The 18,138-nt window shown below is 42.8% G+C and overlaps 1 protein-coding gene across 6 annotated transcripts; it reads left to right on the top strand.

Moving 5' to 3' along the window:
- The first annotated feature begins 7,785 nt into the window (after positions 1–7,785).
- On the top strand, positions 7,786–17,748 carry RNF6 (ring finger protein 6). 6 transcript variants are annotated; one of them, XM_082859461.1, is made up of 6 exons: positions 7,903–7,948; positions 8,643–8,704; positions 10,297–10,507; positions 11,404–11,499; positions 14,960–15,078; positions 15,707–15,899. In XM_082859461.1, the coding sequence occupies exons 3-6, from the start codon at positions 10,315–10,317 to the stop codon at positions 15,779–15,781; spliced, it is 483 nt and encodes a 160-aa protein (XP_082715587.1). In that variant the 5' UTR covers positions 7,903–7,948; positions 8,643–8,704; positions 10,297–10,314; the 3' UTR covers positions 15,782–15,899. The 6 variants fall into 6 exon arrangements, with proteins under 6 accessions (XP_082715586.1, XP_082715587.1, XP_082715585.1 ...); XM_082859460.1 differs by having other exon boundaries at positions 7,786–7,948; positions 8,643–8,716; positions 14,960–17,748; XM_082859459.1 differs by having other exon boundaries at positions 11,407–11,499; positions 14,960–17,748.
- Positions 17,749–18,138: the final 390 nt, after the last annotated feature.

Here is an 18,138-nt window from a genome sequence, read left to right as displayed (position 1 = left end):
CCTTCCTCTAATATTCCAGCCTCTGTATTTACTTTAGCCTGACTTATGAAAATACCTTAAGGCAGGTTGCAATAGAAACGTTAGAATTAGATTAATCAGCTCCATATAGCTAAGTTTCCCACAATCTGAGCTCTTCTATTATCTCTAGTAGGGTTCTAGCCAGTTTCCCCTGTGCTGCTTCCCATCAAATAAAACAGTGGTTCTCGACCTTGGGTGTACACTGGAAACACCTGGTGAATCACCCTAGCAATTCTGGTGTAATTGACCTGGGCTACAGCTGGGTGTTGGGATTTTTTTTTTTTTTTTTTTTTTTTTTGCGGTACGCGGGCCTCTCACTGCTGTGGCCTCTCCCGTTGCGGAGCACAGGCTCCGGACGTGCAGGCTCAGCGGCCATGGCTCACAGGCCCAGCCGCTCCACGGCATGTGGGATCTTCCCGGACCGGGGCACGAACCCGTGTTTCCTGAATCGGCAGGTGGACTCTCAACCACTGCGCCACCAGGGAAGTCCCTAGTGTTGGGATTTTTAAAGCTCCCTGGTGATCCTAATGAGCGTTCAAGGTTGAGAACCTCTACATTAGGACAAGTTTATTGATTCTCCCTGAAACATTCGTCATTCCCCTCCTTCCCTATCCACACTCTCCCTTTCTTCTTTACTTCTCTAAACCCTACCCCCTCTTTGATATCCAACTCAGGTACTGCTGGGATCTTAACTTATCACCCAATGCCAATACATTCCCATAGCAATACCATTTACACTTATTTGGCACTTTGCATATACTTCTTTTTGTGTGTTTATCCTGTCTCTTCAATGGGATTCTAAGGTGTAGAAGGACAGGGCCTGCATTTTATAGCTCTTTTTGTCCCCAGAACCTAACACAATGCCTTTCCAACTAGGTACCATTGTGTGATTTATGGGAGATGGTGATGGTGATGATGATAATGATGATGATGGTGGTGGTGATGATGATGACAGTGATGGTGATGATGATGGAGATGGTGATGATGGTGGTGGTGATGATGATGATGGTGATGATGACAGTGATGGTGATAATGATGGAGATGGTGATGATGGTGGTGGTGATGATGATGATGGTGATGATGACAGTGATGGTGATGATGATGGTGATGATGGTGGTGGTGATGATGGTGGTGATGGTGATGATGATGGAGATGGTGATGATGATGGTGGTGGTGATGATGATGGTGATGATGACAGTGATGGTGATGATGATGGAGATGGTGATGGTGGTGGTGGTGATGATGGTGATGGTGGTGGTGACGATGATCATGGAGATGGAAATGGTGATGTTGGTGATGGTGATGATGATGGTGATGGTGGTGGTGACAATGATGATGGAGATGGTGATGATGGTGGTGGTGATGATGATGATGGTGATGGTGGTGGTGACGATGATCATGGAGATAGAGATGGTGATGTTGGTGATGGTGATGATGATGGTGATGGTGGTGGTGACAATGATGATGGAGATGGAGATGGTGACGTTGGTGATGGTGATGGTGATGATGATGAGAGTGTTGATGGTGTAGCAGATGCCAAGTCAATGCTCCAACCATATCCGTTCAGATTTCTTTCTCTCTTTGTAGAGCTACCACCCTTAGGCTACTGGAACGCCTTTTCACACACAAAACTGAAGTTCTGGGAATTAAGCTCACCCCCACCTTAGTGACTGTGAGTGCAAGTATGAATACTCCAGCTCTCATGACCTCTGATTGGGACCACACTGGGGTAACCTGCACTGTCTCCTGTGTCCCGCTGAATTTAGGTCCGAACTGGTATTAAAACCCTGACTTAGGCTTCTTTTTTCCCAATTCTACTCCCTCACTCCCTTACTGGTGTTTCCTGGGAACACTTCCTAAATCATTTTCACATGAATCCTTGTCTAACGTTCTGCTTTTTTGGGGGTAGGAGGGAGCCAACCTAGGACAGATGATAATATAATAGTAATAGCAGCTAATATTTATAGAATATTTTCTACGTGCAAGGCATTAACTCATTTAATCCTCAGAATTAGGTAGGTACTATGGTTATACTCATTTTACAGATTAGGAAATTGAGGCATGCAGAGATTAAGTAATTTGCAAAAGGTCACACAGATAACCAAAGAAGGAACTGAAAAAAGAAAAGGATAAACCTACAGGTCAGGCACAGTAGGGGATCAAATAAAATGAAAAATGAATTTCAATCAATTACCACTTAAGCTTTATGGGCAACTTAGAAACTAAACCATCATGTATAATAGTATCAGTTATGGCCTTGGGACCAGCTGCAGCAGCAGGGACTGTAGGTTGGCCCATCACCCTCCTCCTATAAAATTTCCCAGATGTTGTGGCTAATAAGAATTCTGGAGAAACTGTGCTTAGATGGAGTACCTTTATGCAAAAAGCAAGCGATCTGAACATTGCAAAGGTGGAAGACAGCACCCTGCTCAAACCCACTTATAAGCTAGTGCATCTGTACCCCAGCTGCTGTGAGCATTGGATAACCATTCCAGATGCCACCTTCTCTTGTCCTCCTGCATCGAAGACCTCATCCAGGGGTAATGGGGGTACAAAAAGCTGGCCTTCTTGGATAACACTTGCTGGTGAATTGTGTGGGATCAGCTGAGGCTCATTCTTATTTCCTTGCCTTCCTGGCCAATCCTGCTTCCTTCACTCGCCTTTTCCAGAGAGCACTCCCCTCATAAAATCACTTGAACAAGAATCCTTGTTTCAGGCTCTGTTTCTAGAGAACCTGACCCATGACAGTCTCTGGCGGAACTGGATAGGTGAGATTGATGAGAATGACACTGGGTACTTCCAACCTCCTTGCTCAACCTCCATTCTTCCCTTCTTCTGGTGTGCCATCTTGTATAAAGCCTGGAACACTAAAAATGACGTTACCCAGGCTTTCTTGCAACCACAGCTCTGGATGCAGATTAGGTTCTGCCAGTTAAAAGGGTTCAACAAGATATGGAAAACTGAGCTGAAGGAGAAGCTGTATTTCTACCGGCTTTGGGCTGTTTTCCTGTTGGTAAGCAAGGCTCTGGAGGGTGAGGATTTTCTGCAGTAGTGATTCAGCGTGGTTACCAGCTTTGACGGTGTTAAGAGATAACCCATGGCTCTGGGACCAGGATTTCTGCTGTTGGCTTCCAGATCGCTGTATTACAGCAGCTGATGCCGGACATTCCCGAACCCAGGACTCCAGTGGCAACCTCAGAGGTGGTAGCTCTCCTCTGAGGTCGGTCCTGAACGTATGTGGGAGTTGGTCTGAGGCTCAACCCACAGCCCACACTCCTCTGTCCATTGCAATGATTTTGTAGGTACCTAATTCCCTGTAATAAATACCTTTCTGCTTTAAAAATGTAAAGTGATTTTTGCATCCTGCCTTGAATCCTGGCTGATTCAGAGGAAGAATTTTTAGCTGCAAGAACCCCAGTAAAATAACCTAATTAAAGACAGAAAATGGGGCTTCCCTGGTGGCGCAGTGGTTGGGAGTCCGCCTGCCGATGCTAGGGGACGAGGGTTCGTGCCCCGGTCCAGGAGGATCCCACATGCCGCGGAGCGGCTGGGCCCGTGAGCCATGGCCGCTGAGCCTGCGCGTCCGGAGCCTGTGCTCCGCAGCGGGAGAGGCCACAGCAGTGAGAGGCCCGCGTACCGCAGAAAAAAAAAACCAAAAAAAAACCAAACAGAGGATGATGTAAAGGAATAGGAGAATCACACACACCCATTTGTTGACAAAGTAACGGAGCCCCTAGGGAACTGGCAAGCTCTCTGTTCCTTTTCTAATTACTGTTTACATGCTCATGGCCGCCATCTGGGAGGTCTTAGCCTTTTCGTCTCTATGACCTTTCAGTTCTTTCACTCACAGTTAGCCGACAAAATCTCCATGACAGAATTCCAAATTCCCAGAAAATCTGGAACATGTACCTTATCTCAAATAGCCATGGCCAGAGAGGTGGGGTCACATGGTCTAGAGTGGCTCCTTGCAAGCAGCTGGCAGGTTCTCTGAAAGGAAATGATGGACTTCTCTAGAACACAGGTTTAGGAGTTCGACTGCTCCATTTCCCTGGGCACATGCTTCTATCTGGAGGAGTTTCTGATAGAGTAAAACTCTAAGCTGTTGATGTAGGGGGTGCATTAGTTTGCTAGGGCTGCCATAACAAAACACCATAGACTGAGCGGCTTAAACAACAGAAATTTATTTCTCACTGTTCCAGAGGTTGGAAGTCCAAGATCAAGCTGTCAGCAGGTTTCGTTTCTTCTGAGGCCTCTCTCCTAAGCTTCCATATGGCTGCCTCCTTGCTGTGCCTGTACATGGCCTTTCCTCTGTGTACACACATCCCTGGTATCTTTTCACGTATCCAGATTTCCTCTTCGTATAAGGACACTGGGCAGATAGGATTAGAACTCACCCTAATAGCCTCATTTTCACTTAATTAACACTTTAAGGCCCTATCTCCAAATTAAGTCACATTCTGAGATGGGGGCGGGGTGGGGGGGAGATTAGGGTTTCAGAATATGAGTGGAGGGGCACATTCAACCCATAACGGGGGGTGTCCTTGGAGGTGGTTTTCATATGCAGAAAAAGGCTATTAAGAAGTTTCTCTTTAGGAATGGAGCACTGACCCAGGCTGCAATATGGATGGCCCTTTAAAACAGGGCTAAGTGAAAGAAGCCAGGTGTAAATGGCTGCTCTCGGGCTTCCCTGGTGGCACAGTGGTTGAGAGTCCGCCTGCCGATGCAGGGGCACGGGTTCATGACCCGGTCCAGGAGGATCCCACATGCCGCGGAGCGGCTGGGCCCGTGAGCCGTGGCCACTGGGCCTGCGCGTCCAGAGCCTGTGCTCCGCAACGGGAGAGGCCACGACAGTGAGAGGCCCGCGTACCGCAAAAAAAAAAAAAAAAAAAAGGCTGCTCTTGCATGATTCCATCTATAGGAAATGTCCTATAAGCAAATGCACAGAGACAGAAAGTGTCTTAGTGACTACCAGGGGCTGGGAGTGGGGTGGGAAGGAATGGGATGACTGCTAATGGGTGTGAGATTTCTTTTAGGGGTGATGAAAATATTCCAAAATTAGACTGTGGTGATGACTGCACAACTCTGTGCATATAGTAAAAATCACTGAATTGTACACTTTAAATGGGTGAATTTTATGGTATGTAAATTATAGCTCAATAAAGCTCTTTTAAAAAAATATTTTAAGAGGAAATTAATAAAATACTCTTTTAAAAAATCTTTGCTTTAAACAGTTAATATTCAACTTATCAAATTCCAATTCAATGCCCTACTTAAACCTTAGGCTTTTAAATCTAGTTTACAGCTCTCATTATTCTAGTAATAAGTAAACTTTAACAGTCATTTGGAATTAGACTCTGACAAAATTTAGATCTCATTCACATACTTATTTAATTAATACTTATTTAATTAATCATCTTCAAACAAACATTTTAAACTGTTTATAAATGTAATATTTTTTCATTCATAAGTACTTCAAATGTTGGATTTAATGTCTTCCTGAATCCTTAAATAATAATCTTAAAATTAATCAGAAAACAATATGATGAGCCTAAATTTCTCTTAGCTGTTCGTATACTGTCCACAAACTTATTAAGATTTCAACTTAAGGGAATTCCCTGGTGGTCCAGTGGTTAGAACTCGTGGCTTTCACTGCCGTGGGCCAGGGTTCAATCCCTGGTGGGGGAATTAAGATCCTGCAAGCCAGGCGGCACGGCAAAAAAAAAAAAAAAAAAAAAAGATTTAAACATAAAAGTCTAAATCAACATCTCAGTTTGGATTTTAAATTTTAATTACAGCTGTCATTCTAAGAAGCCAAAATCACTTAAACACTATAAGTACATAAAATAGCAAATATACAGAAAATCCTTTTAATGTTATGGTTTTCTTTTATACCTTTTTATTCTTCACTGTAACAAGTCCTGGAGTTAAAGACGCCTACACACTAAAAAGGCCAGGTAGCATCCCAGTAAACGAGGTTAATTAGACCAAAGATTTTGGCAGGTCATGAGAGCTGGAAATACAGATATCCAGAATGATCCACCTCTCTGTCCCAATTATCATATGTAGAACCCTTTTATAGTCACTTTGTCTTGGGCTACAAAATTGACGCAAGGTATTGGATTAAAGTTCCATACATTACCTGACTATCTATCCACAGAAATCTGCAGCCTGCCACCAGGTAAATCGCTTGATGAGACTTTGTATTTTTTGACTCTTAGGATATATACACGTCTTTTCGGTTTAACGTTTTAAAGTATTTGCACTTGATGGCGTATTACACTCATTACAACCCGTATAGGTATTTAAAATGATTTCTGCTTGAATTTTGGATATCTCACGTGTGATTTTCTCACACGTGTACTCGGAATTCCTGAGGTCATTGTACTAACATGCATTAATCCTGTTTGTAACAAGTTTGCATTTTTCTCTGCTCATCCTTGCAGTTGGCTGAGGGGCATTTTGCGCCAGGTGCCATGCTGAGCTCTGGGACTCTAAAAATGAATAAATCCATTTGTTTGAACTGAAGGAGTTTGGACTCTTAGATGGGAGAGAACTATAATTGAACAGAAAATCATTGTACTCATTCAGTGGCTGTCTTTTTCCATTCAAAAGGAGGGCACGGGCCTGGTTTGTCTTATCTTCTGCTGTTAGCATTAGCACCTAATTCCTAGTGGCACCCAGTAAATATTTGTTAAATGAGTAAGTGCTAAAATAATTATACAGAGGAAGCTAAGAGAGCCACCGTACTAGGGACATGGGCCTAGTTTTACGCGTGGCTGGACGATGGGGTTAGAGTGCCACTTCAGAGGTATCAGAAAAAAAATCCCTTGACCATGAGATATGAAATGAGTCCTGGGAGATAAAGGAAATTAGGTAAAAGTGGGGTTGGGGGTTGCTTAATTGAACTCCAAGTAGTTCCAGAATGCCAAGAAGCACCCAGTCTGTAGTGGTATACAGCAGAGATATCGTGAAGGGCCTTGAAGACTGTATCGTTTATATATTCCCATTTTCGTATCTATAACAATATGCCGATTTTTAAAAAAATCTTGTCCCTTCTATCCCTACTACACTGGTAGCTCATGGATGCTAAAGTTTGTTACCCAGGCGCTAAGCATGAGAGCCGGGATAGATTAGCTCCTCCAAAGTTAAGGCAGGAATGAATGAACGAACGAATGAATGAATGAACGAACGAACGAATGAAGAATCACAGCACGGTGAGCACGGTGCAATGATTAAATCTTCTAGAGGGTAGGGAAGTCGGGGAGCCTATACCAGGCTGGGCAGGGACTCAGTCAAGGGCGTAACTAGTGGTGAGGCGAGTTTGGTAAGCGTCACATCTCAGAAATAAAACCAGAGACACGACTGTGGGGAGGGGTTGTGGGTTCAAAGTGCATTCCTAGCGGGAATTCACTTTTTTCACTGAAACCCGAGTAGAGGCACTCGAGAATTGGTTAGGGTTTGTAATTTCCGATTGGCAATAAGGGAAAGCGCCTGGGTGGTGAGCTACGTGGTACCCAGGCAGTCAAGGGACAAGAACAGACCGCTGGGTTGCACTCCAGCCCAAGTCGTCCTTGGGCCGCCGCACTCCGGCTGGAGAGGCGTCCACGTGACATCAGCGCTGGCGCGAGCGCCGAAACCCGGAACGCGGCACGCGGCATCCGGGTTCCCGCCGGACGCAGTTTCCACTCGTACAGGCTAGCGCCCGGCGGCGGCTGAGCGTCTCCTGTCGCGCAGGGGGCGGCCTGGCCGTAGGGAGAGACGGGTGGGGCCTGCCGTCCCTCCTCCAGAGCCTCCGCTCCGGCTGGACCGTCCCGCTGCAGCAGGCTTCTCTTCAGCAGACGAGCAGAGGGCGCAGCGGCCTCCGGAGGCGCGGATGCGAGCTCCGCCCGCCGCCCGGTCACAGCCTCCGGGGCCGCACGCTTCTCTCCAGGTAGCGGGAAGACGGCCAGGTCCCCGGCGTAGTGAGCTCGGGGGAAGCTTCGGGCCCTCCGCGGCTTCCGGGAGACGCGGGGACCTCAGGCCCTCCCTGGGCCCCGCCTCTCCTGATTGGCTACCTGCGGTCTAGATGCCCTGCCCTGGCCGGTGATTGGCTCCGAGGCCCCGCTGTCACTGGCTTCCTTGTGGGAATCTAGGTCGCTAAGGGAAGCGTTACTCCAGGACCGGTTGGGGAGAGGTTGCTTGGGCACGAGTCCAGTTTGTTTATTGTACTGGGGGCCCTACCCCGGCGCGAGCTTCTGTCGCAACTTCCAGGAAGAGAACCAGTATCGGGACGGAGGGCAGGGGTGGCGAGCGAGTGAAGGTTTAGAAGTAAGCTGGAGGCCCCTAAGCCTGGCAACCCCCGAGTGGGAGCGGGGTGGGAAGGAAGGCCTTGAGAGAGGAGTTGTCATCCCAAGAGGGGTGACGGTGGAGGAAAGAAAGGCCTAGTTTCTGTTGTGGCACAAACGGGCCGTGCGGGAGATTTCCATGACCTAATTGTTTGGGGATCTCATTTTCTAGGTGAGTTTCTAACAGAATCCACTGGAGATTTTGCTTTAACTTTACGGTAGAGTTGGGAGACGACTAGCCTTTCCTAGCCTTCAAAGAGGCAACTTATTGAATAATTCGACTCTCTTTTATCGCTTCAGATGGGCAGCTGTCAAAAAAAGCACAAACAGTGGAAGGATGGATACCATTGCATATATTAAAAGTATGTGGAAAGGCAAGTAAGGTATTCACGTGGATTTAATTGTGGTTAATTGCACGAGAAAATTACCACTTAAGGAGAAGCTCTTAAAGTTTTGAATAATATTAAAGTAGCTTGAGTCTATGATAGGTTTCAGATATTTAAACTGTTTAATACAAAAAGCTTATTACTGCTGTACCTACCGAATATGCTCTTTGCTAATGATGGTCTAGTCCTAATTATTCTGAAAATGGAAAGAAATCTGTAGTTTTTGATAATGTTAATTTGCATGTGACTGGATAGTGCTACTAGATCTTTCCTTAAAAAAATGACATAGGGATCACTGTGAAAAAATCCTTTGAAGTTGTCATTTAATGTCAGAATGTGCATGAGAGTGGTTAGTTGCTAACTCATACAATAATTTAGACTTGTAGGCTAATTTCACTCAGTTTTTAAAGTAGTTTGCTTATTAAACACTGAGTCCTAGTTACCGAAGTTGCTTCCCTGGTCACCTAGTCATTCGATCCTGCAGCCTTTATTAAGTCATGTGCTGTATTACACATACCCTTCAGTGACATACCAGAAATTGTCAAGGAATGGTTTATTTCAGCCACAGAACACCCAGATTAGCTCTCGAAGGTAGACCTGGGCCCTACCCTGGAAAATTCTGACCTAGGATTGGGGGTGAGCTCTGGGCATCTGTAGTTTAAAACATTTCCTCAAGGGTGTTCGATGTGCATTCCCAGTTGAGAACTGTAGCTTTAACGACTTAGTAAATAGATGTGTTTAAGAAATTCTAAGATATTTATGAAACAATTACTTTCCTCCCTTGATTTCCTTATGGTTTAAAAGTAAACTTCTCAGGAATGACATTTCAGTATAATCCAAAAGCAGCGTTTGCCTAGCGAGGTCAGGAAGTTTCACTGGCACTCAGAGACCTCCGGGACTAACCATTCCAGGCTTAGGAACAAGGTTTCCTGTGGGGAAACCCAAAAGCTCTTACGTGCTTTTGCAATCCCCAGAGCTGTGCACAGAGTGTTGTTTCCTGTTAGCTGTAAGAGAAATCAACTCCAGGTCTGTTCAGCTAAGTTATTTTTACCTCAACAAAGTGCAGGGGGGGTAATACTACATTTATGAACTTTTTGGGGGAAGAATACCCTTACTGGAAATAAATGTAAATGATACCCTCTTGATACCCAATAGTCCTTTGCTTATGAAGTAAAGAACGTGCATAATGCAAGCTTAGAATTTGTACGGTAATGTGAAATACCCAGATATTTGGAACATCAGTGAGGGCTTTGGGGCCAACAGGAGAGTCAAAGACGTAGAAAATGAGATAATCACGCTGATTTTCAGCTATGAGAAATGTGTGGTGAAACCAAATCCAATCTGACTTAGAGGATGTCTTCAGGCGAAGAAGTAGGTCCAATTGTGTTCTATCACCTAGGAGCTGTTATTCATTTTATATGTTAAGTTCTTCACTGCAAGATTTGGCATATGAAGTATTTGAGTAGCGGACAGAATTTTAAAACGAAAATGAAAAAACGAAGTTAAAATATGAAGCCATGTGTAGTCCACGGCTAATACCTTGAATTGTGTATATACCGTTGGAACAGAAAGCCAGGAATCTCAGCATGAATTGGTCTAGATCTAGACCAGATGGTGGTGGTGAAGAAACCTCATCTCAAGACCAGAATCATCATGAAAACGAGAGAAGGTGGCAACAAGAGCGTCTCCACAGAGAAGAAGCCTATTATCAGTTTATTAATGATCTCAATGACGAAGATTACCGGCTAATGAGAGACCATAATCTTTTAGGCACCCCTGGTAAGAGATGGGTAAAAGAGGAAATACCTTTTTCAGCATTATTAGAAGTTTCAAAATAAGGAGGGGTTTTTACCCCATCTTCCCTCTCTCAAAATATAGTGTACTGTTTTTGTGACCTTAAGAGCATTGTAACATAACAACATAGAAAATCACTGGCTTACTTCTGTATTTTATAAGTAGGTAAGAATATTGAACATATAGCACTGTTACACAAGTGTCAAACCAACAGGTTAACGTACATGATAGTGTCAGATATTTATGTAGTCCTATGTCTCTTAAGTAATATTTGTACAAATAAAATATTATTCATTTAAAACCTAATTCTAACTCATTTGAGGTCTTATCATTTATTTATTTAGCTGAATTAATGACTCCCAAAAAGTTCAATGTGCTCCATTAATTTTTTACAAATTAATTTCACAGATGAACTAATTGAAACTGTATGCTCATATATATTTGTGTGTTGCATATTTGCATTCTGTATACACATATAATGAAGGGCATTCATTACCCATATAATGAACTAGGTAGAATTCAAGTAAATAAAGATCTGAAATTTTCTCTAGAAGTACTCCCTTCTTAATTTCTTTTTAACTCTGACGAAAATCCACAGAATTATAGCTTATAGGTTCCTAAGTATATCAACTAGGAGCACTTCATTAATGATTCAAATTAAATCTTATTTTAATTTAAATAAAACATTAATAAATGAAACAACGAAAATGATGTGTATTTGCATGAATTAAACGTTTTTTGTTGCCTTCAATTTATAGAACATGAAAACAATAGAATGTCTTCTACAGATTGCTAAAGATTAGTCTTACCCTTCATGAGTGTTCATAAAACTTAGTAATTTAAAGATTTTAATTTTAGTGGGCACTTTTCCATTGTTTTAGGAGAAATAACATCAGAAGAATTACAACAACGTTTAGATGGAGTCAAGGAACAGCTAGCATCTCAGCCTGACTTGAGAAATGGGACAAACACCAGAGGTATTGTAGACTCCTTTCCATAAGGAACAGGTTTGATTGGAGTAATTGCAGAAATGAACTTACAGGACCTTGTACAATGTTTGTTTTTAGTGTTTTCCAGACTAAATGTGATAATCATTCAGGTAGTATTTACATTTTATATGCTGAGCAGTATAGTTAGGTAATACAGGACAGGGGTTGCATATAAAGATGTCTTACACACCCATTGCCTTCAGGGAGCTCATGTGTATGAAATAGTATACAATTAATTACCAGCAGAGTTCTTTTTAATCTTAGACTTTACACACTACTGTTTTTTTTAAGTAATATAACTAAACTTAGCTTCTAAAAATTTATACAGAACAATACAGAAAGACTGAGTCAGGAAAACCTATTTTTGTTGCTTTGTTTTATTGGTTTTGTGTTGTGTCATTTTACTGAACAGACACTAAGTCATAATATAAGAAATTCTTATAAAAAAACAAATCGGGGCTTCCCTTGTGGCGCAGTGGTTTGGAGTCCGTCTGCCGATGCAGGGGACATGGGTTTGTGCCCCGGTCCGGGAAGATCCCACATGCCGCGGAGCAGCTGGGCCCGTGATCCATGGCCGCTGAGCCTGCGTGTCCGGAGCCTGTGCTCCACAACGGGAGAGGCCACAGCGGTGAGAGGCCCGTGGACCGCAAAAAAACAAAACAAAGAAAAAAAAAACAAATCACTTGTAAAAAAACAAAATTCAAACTAAACAGAAGTGTATAGAGTTAAAAGTAAAGCCAACTTTAACGTCCCTCTTACCAGTTCTACTTCCTTCTCCAGAGGTGTTCGTTAGTAGTGGTTTCACATATTACATCAGGATCATGGTATTGGTTAGGGTGAAGACTATTAAACACCCCAAATGCATCGGCTGATGAGATGGAAGTTTACTTCCGTTTTGTGCTCAGTCCAGGGCAGACACACGTCAATCCATAAAGCCTTCTGGGACCCACGCAGCCAGCACAGTGCTTCTACAACTGTGCTGTCCAGTGCGGTAGCTACCGGCCACATGGGCCTAGTTAAATTTAATAAGATTGAAAATTCAGTTCCTCAGGCACATTAGCCACATTCAAGTGTTTAGTAGTCCCCTGTGGCTAGTGGCTTCTGTACTGGACGGCACAGGTACAGAACATCTCCACTGTTGCAGAAAGGTTCACTGGGCACTGACTGCTGCTCCAGGTATGGTTTGCATGATCAAGCTAAGTCACAGCCACTTCTAGGTTCCAGCTGGCAGTTCCAGGTTCCAGGAGAAGGCCCAGGCCCCTGCCCGGAAATGAGCTCTCTCACTTCTACTCCCGTTCCATTGATGAGAACTTAGTCCCGTGGCCACACCCAGGTGCCAGGTTGTTCACAGGACACTGCAGTGCATTTCCAGTGGAAGAATGGGGTGACGGATTTTGTGAGACATGAGTGACCTCTTTCACACACTGCCATCACTATATTCTAGTAATTAAAGAAAGAAGTGGCATCTGGAATGACTTCATGTTTACCTGCCCTTTACTTATATCTTTTTGCAAATTAAAATGGAAAGTGGATGTTAACCCCTTTTCTTCTTTGTGTTTAGATATGCAAATTGTACTATTGGTATAGCTGGTAATGCTGGTCCTTTGAATATGTTTTGATGGAGAATGTACTCGTCACGTGTGCAGTAGCTTATACCTTTAGAATGTGGCTGCGGTTGCTGTTTTTAGTGATGCCAGCAGCTGATTAACAGGTTTAACTTTAATATTTAAAAAAGTTTTTTATGAGAGATTGCAGTAATGAAATAAAATCAAAGCAGACTCATTTAACAACTGTTTTTGAGAAGAGCGAACTTGGTAAAGTCTGTGTAGTTAATGTGCGTTAGAATGCTTTTCACTGAATTTTGTACTTTATATAATCCACTGGTTAAAATGGAAAACTTAAAGCTTCCCACAGTAGCACTATCATACCCAAAGAAGTTTATTAGGGGCACATTTCTTTCTTTCTTTCTTTCTTTAAATGTGTATATATTTTAAATTTTATTTTATTTTTGGCTGCGTTGGGTCTTTGTTGCTGTGTGTGGGCTTTCTCTGGTTGCAGTGAGCGGAGGCTGCTCTTCGTTGTGGTGCACAGGCTTCTCATTGCGGTGGCTTCTCTTGTTGCGGAGCACGGGCTCCAGGCGCACGGGCTTCAGTAGTTGTGGCACATGGGCTCAGTAGTTGTGGCTCGCGGGCTCTAGAGCGCAGGCTCAGTAGTTGTGGTGCACAGGCTTAACTGCTCCGCGGCATGTGGGATCTTCCTGGACCAGGGATCAAAGCCGTGTCCCCTGCATTAGCAGGTGAATTCTTAACCAGTGCGCCACCAGGGAAGTCCCAGGGCACATTTATTTCTAAATCGATTCATTCAACAGTATTAATTGAGAGTCTGATTTGTCCCAAATACTGTTGTAGAGGTTGGGGATTTAACAGTGAGTAAAATAAGGCAAAACTCATTGTCTTCATGCAGCTCATGTTCTAAATGAGCAGAAAATGTATTTTATTGTATTATATATAATGGCTAACATTTATTGAGTGCTTCCTATGTGCCAGATATTATACTAATCATTTTATATACAGTGTCTTATTTTATCCTCATGATAATCCTTTGACATCTGTACTATTATTATCAAGTTTACAGATAAGGATTTAGCCAGAGAACTTAAGTAACATGCCTGAAGTCTCCTATCCTCACATGAAGATATGATGTGGTTCTAACATTTTACTCATGAAGCCATATTTCTTGACTTATACATTTTGGGCAGTTTCTGAGAAATAGGATAAAATTCTTAAGGTTGCCAAAATACCTAATTGCAAAAAATATTGAGTTACCTTTACCAAAGAATTCTAAAAATTCAAGATAAATTATACATAAGTTTTGCCACTGTATTTTATTGATACTACCATATGAATAAAGCAATTTTTAAAATTTTTATTTAGTTGCAGCGGGTCTTAGTTGTGGCAGGTGGGCTCCATAGTTGTGGCATGCGAACTCTTAGTTGCAGCATGCATGTGGGATCTAGTTCCCTGACCAGGGATGAAACCCAGGCCCCCTGCGTTGGGAGCGTGGAGTCTTATCCACTGTGCCACCAGGGAAGTCCCAATAAAGCAATTTAAATGTACAGTTTTGATACTGGATATATTTTTCATTTGCCTTAATATTTTGCCAATAACAGGCACATAGAAAGCAAGAGTGAGGATTTCTTCACACCTTTGCACAAATAGTATTTAAAATTTTATAATTTTGATACAGTGTGTATTATAGTATGCTTATAGTATACACCTTTCTTTTAGAAAGTTCAGCTTTTTGGCCGTTTTTCATTCATTAAAATGCACAGATGTTCTTAATTATATTTTTAATTTAATAAAGACGTAGTTTATCTTACAAGCTTTCAATAAAGATCTAAAGATAGATTTTAGGAGTTGATGTTAAGTTGATTTGGTTTGCTTTCCAGACTCAGGGGTCCCTCGAGAAAGTTCAAATGAAGAGTCTCTGCTGGAATGGCTCAACACCTTTCGTCGCACGGGAAACGCAACTCGAAGTGGACAGAATGGGAACCAGACTTGGAGAGCTGTGAGTCGAGCAAACCCACACAGTGGAGAGTTCCAATTTTGTCTGGAAATCCACATAAATCATGAGAATAGAGGATTTGAAATGGATGGCGAAGATTATGTGGGCGTTCCACTTTCAGATGTTAGCCAAGATCACACCGCAGATGGGCCACAGAGATCAAGTAGCCCTGTGGCCAGGCGAACCAGGAGCCAAGCCGCAGGGGCTCTCAGTGGTAGTAGTGCCAACGTTCCGAGAACTAGGCTTGGATCGAGGGGGCGGAGTTCAGTAGAAGGATCTTTGTCAGCATTGGGAAGATTAAGAAATGGAATTGGGGGGGCAGTTGGCACCCCTAGAACTGGTGCTGCACGCGCTAATCCATCAGGTGGTAGTGAACTCAGGCAAAGGGAGAGGCAGCGATTTGGAGCAGCCCATGTTTGGGAAAATGGGGCTAGAACTAATGTCACAGTGAGGAACACAAACCAAAGATTAGAGCCAATAAGATTACGGTCTACTTTCAATAGCCGAAGCCGGTCACCAATTCAGAGGCAAAGTGGCACTGTTTATCACAGTTCACAAAGGGAAAGTAGGCCTTTTCAGCAAACTAGCAGGCGGTCTGTTAGGAGGAGAGGTATAACTCGTGTCTTTCTAGAGCAAGGCCGAGAAGGCAGAGGTACCGCATATACTCCATTCTCTAACTCAAGACTTGTGTCAAGAATCACAGTAGAAGAAGAAGAGTCCAGCAGGTCCTCCACTGCTGCACGACGACACCCAACCATCACACTGGACCTTCAAGTGAGAAGGGTTCGTCCTGGAGAAAGCAGAGACTGGGACAGTATTGCAAATAGAACTCGATCCAGGGTGGGGCTGGCAGCAAACACAGTCACTATCGAAAGCAGTAGTGGGGGCTTTCGGCGCACCATCTCTCGTTTAGAGCGCTCAGGTATGCGAACCTACATTAGTACCATAACTGTTCCTCTTCGTAGGATTTCTGAGAATGAGCTCGCTGAACCATCATCAGTGGCTCTTCGATCAGTTTTAAGGCAGATCATGACTGGATTTGGAGAACTGGGTTCTCTCATGGAGGCCGAATCGGAGTCAGAGGCCCAGAGAAGTGGTCAGCGTCGGCCAGAGACACACTCAGAAGTGAGTCTCCTCGGTGAGGCCGTCAGCCAGCACAGGGGAGGGTCCCCCCAAGGCAGGTGGACCCGAGAAGACAGCCCTGACACCCCGCCTCGTGCCCCAAACAGAGGTGGCAGGCAGTCGCAAAATTCAAGTAACTTGGTCGAAACTGGCACCCTACCTATCCTTCGCCTCGCTCACTTCTTACTTAATGAAGGGGAGGATGATGACCGCATGCGTGGTTTAACCAAAGAGCAGATTGACAATCTTTCCACCCGGAGCTATGGGCACAGCAGTATCGATAGCGAACGAGGGAAAATCTGTAGCGTTTGCATCAGTGACTACGTAACTGGAAACAAGCTCAGGCAGTTACCTTGCATGCATGAATTTCACATCCACTGTATCGACCGGTGGCTCTCAGAGAATTGCACGTGTCCTATCTGTCGGCAGCCTGTCTTAGGGTCCAGTACAGCAAACAACGGGTGACATGCTGGATCCAGTCAAGTGTTGCATCTTAGTAGAGCTGAGTATTCAGGCATTCTTTTGTTGAATTATTTGTGATGAGCTAACCAGGATGAAAAATAACAGATGATTATAGTTTGAACTATTTTTTTGTGTGCTTTTTTAACTTGTTAAAAAGAGAAAATTTATAGAAAATTTAAAATGCAAATGTTAAATTATCCTAAAGTACAGAATAGTTAATATTGCTAGAACCAAATAACTTCTAAAATGTTTTTATTTTGGTAATTTTGTCATGCTAAGCACTTTTGTATCTGCACAACTCAGCAGGTTACAAATCAATATTCTTTTTCTGAGAAGTCCAGCAGATTTTGCTTGGACTTTCAGGCTTCGTACCATGTCCAGACATTGGTGTCTAAATAAGCCTTTCTTTAACTTTTTATTCTAAGGACAGTATCTTTTCATGAAAGAATATTTGGCTGAATGTTTGCTAAATGCATTAAAGTTACTTGAAATATTAAATTTAATATGCAGCATATCACGTGTATATATAGGTATATAATTTTAAGGTTAAAGTATTCAGTCTAAAAACTACCAGTTTGGTTCTTATTTTAAACTGTTGGGCTATTACTGCATATGGCACAATGTTTAATACTTACAGGATCATCTCTGGGAGGAAGTAGATTAAGATATTTAAAAATAGACATAATTTATGAAGCGTCTCTGACAATCTGACTTATTAGACAGCAAGCAATATATAACACTGAACAAGTATTTCTTTTTTCAGAAATGGAACGTGGACATTTTAGAACATAGAGGTTATTTAACTTGAATTCTACCTTTTTGTGACCTTTTTGAAAGTGCAAACAATTTTTTGGATTACATTAAGTAAGATATACAATATGCATGGTTTTCAAATTTAGTTTAAAATCTAAAAACAAGGGTCTATAAAGAATCAAATGCATAGATAATATGTTAAGTTCAATTGGAGACCAAAAAACTCCAAATGAAACAATAACAACAACAGCAAAAAAAGTTAAGAGAATGTAGACTTTAAAACACAAAGTATGCATTGAAGATCTGTTTCTACCAATAAATATTAAAATGTGTCAACTGTTCTTCTCTATTGGTCCACCGTGGTTTATTCACTGAAAGAAGTAGTTATTTCGCACTAACTCGATGCCCTGCAGTGTTACTGGTGTAGAGGATTCAGTAGAGGACAAAGTCCCTGTCTTCATGGGAAAGACATATTTGCTCTTAGAAAATTGGAAATCGAGCAATACAATGAGGTATTGTTCTGACTTTGATGTTTGTTTATGAATAAATGACATAGTTTGCTATGGTGATACCACTTGGACAAAATCACAAGAACAAATACCTCAAGGCCGATTCTGTGAAATTTAGGTATATCTCAAGATTTAGTTTTTGTTTCCAATTAGTGATTATATGTAGTTCGTTCAGTAAGATGCATGCACAGGACTTGTTAGGGGGTGCATTTAGCCC

This window comes from Leucopleurus acutus, assembly GCF_964270905.1.
Source record: "Leucopleurus acutus genome assembly, chromosome: 18".
Taxonomy (NCBI): Eukaryota; Metazoa; Chordata; class Mammalia; order Artiodactyla; family Delphinidae; genus Leucopleurus; species Leucopleurus acutus.
Note: the sequence above shows the minus strand (reverse complement) of the source record. Positions and strands in the feature narration are given on the sequence as shown.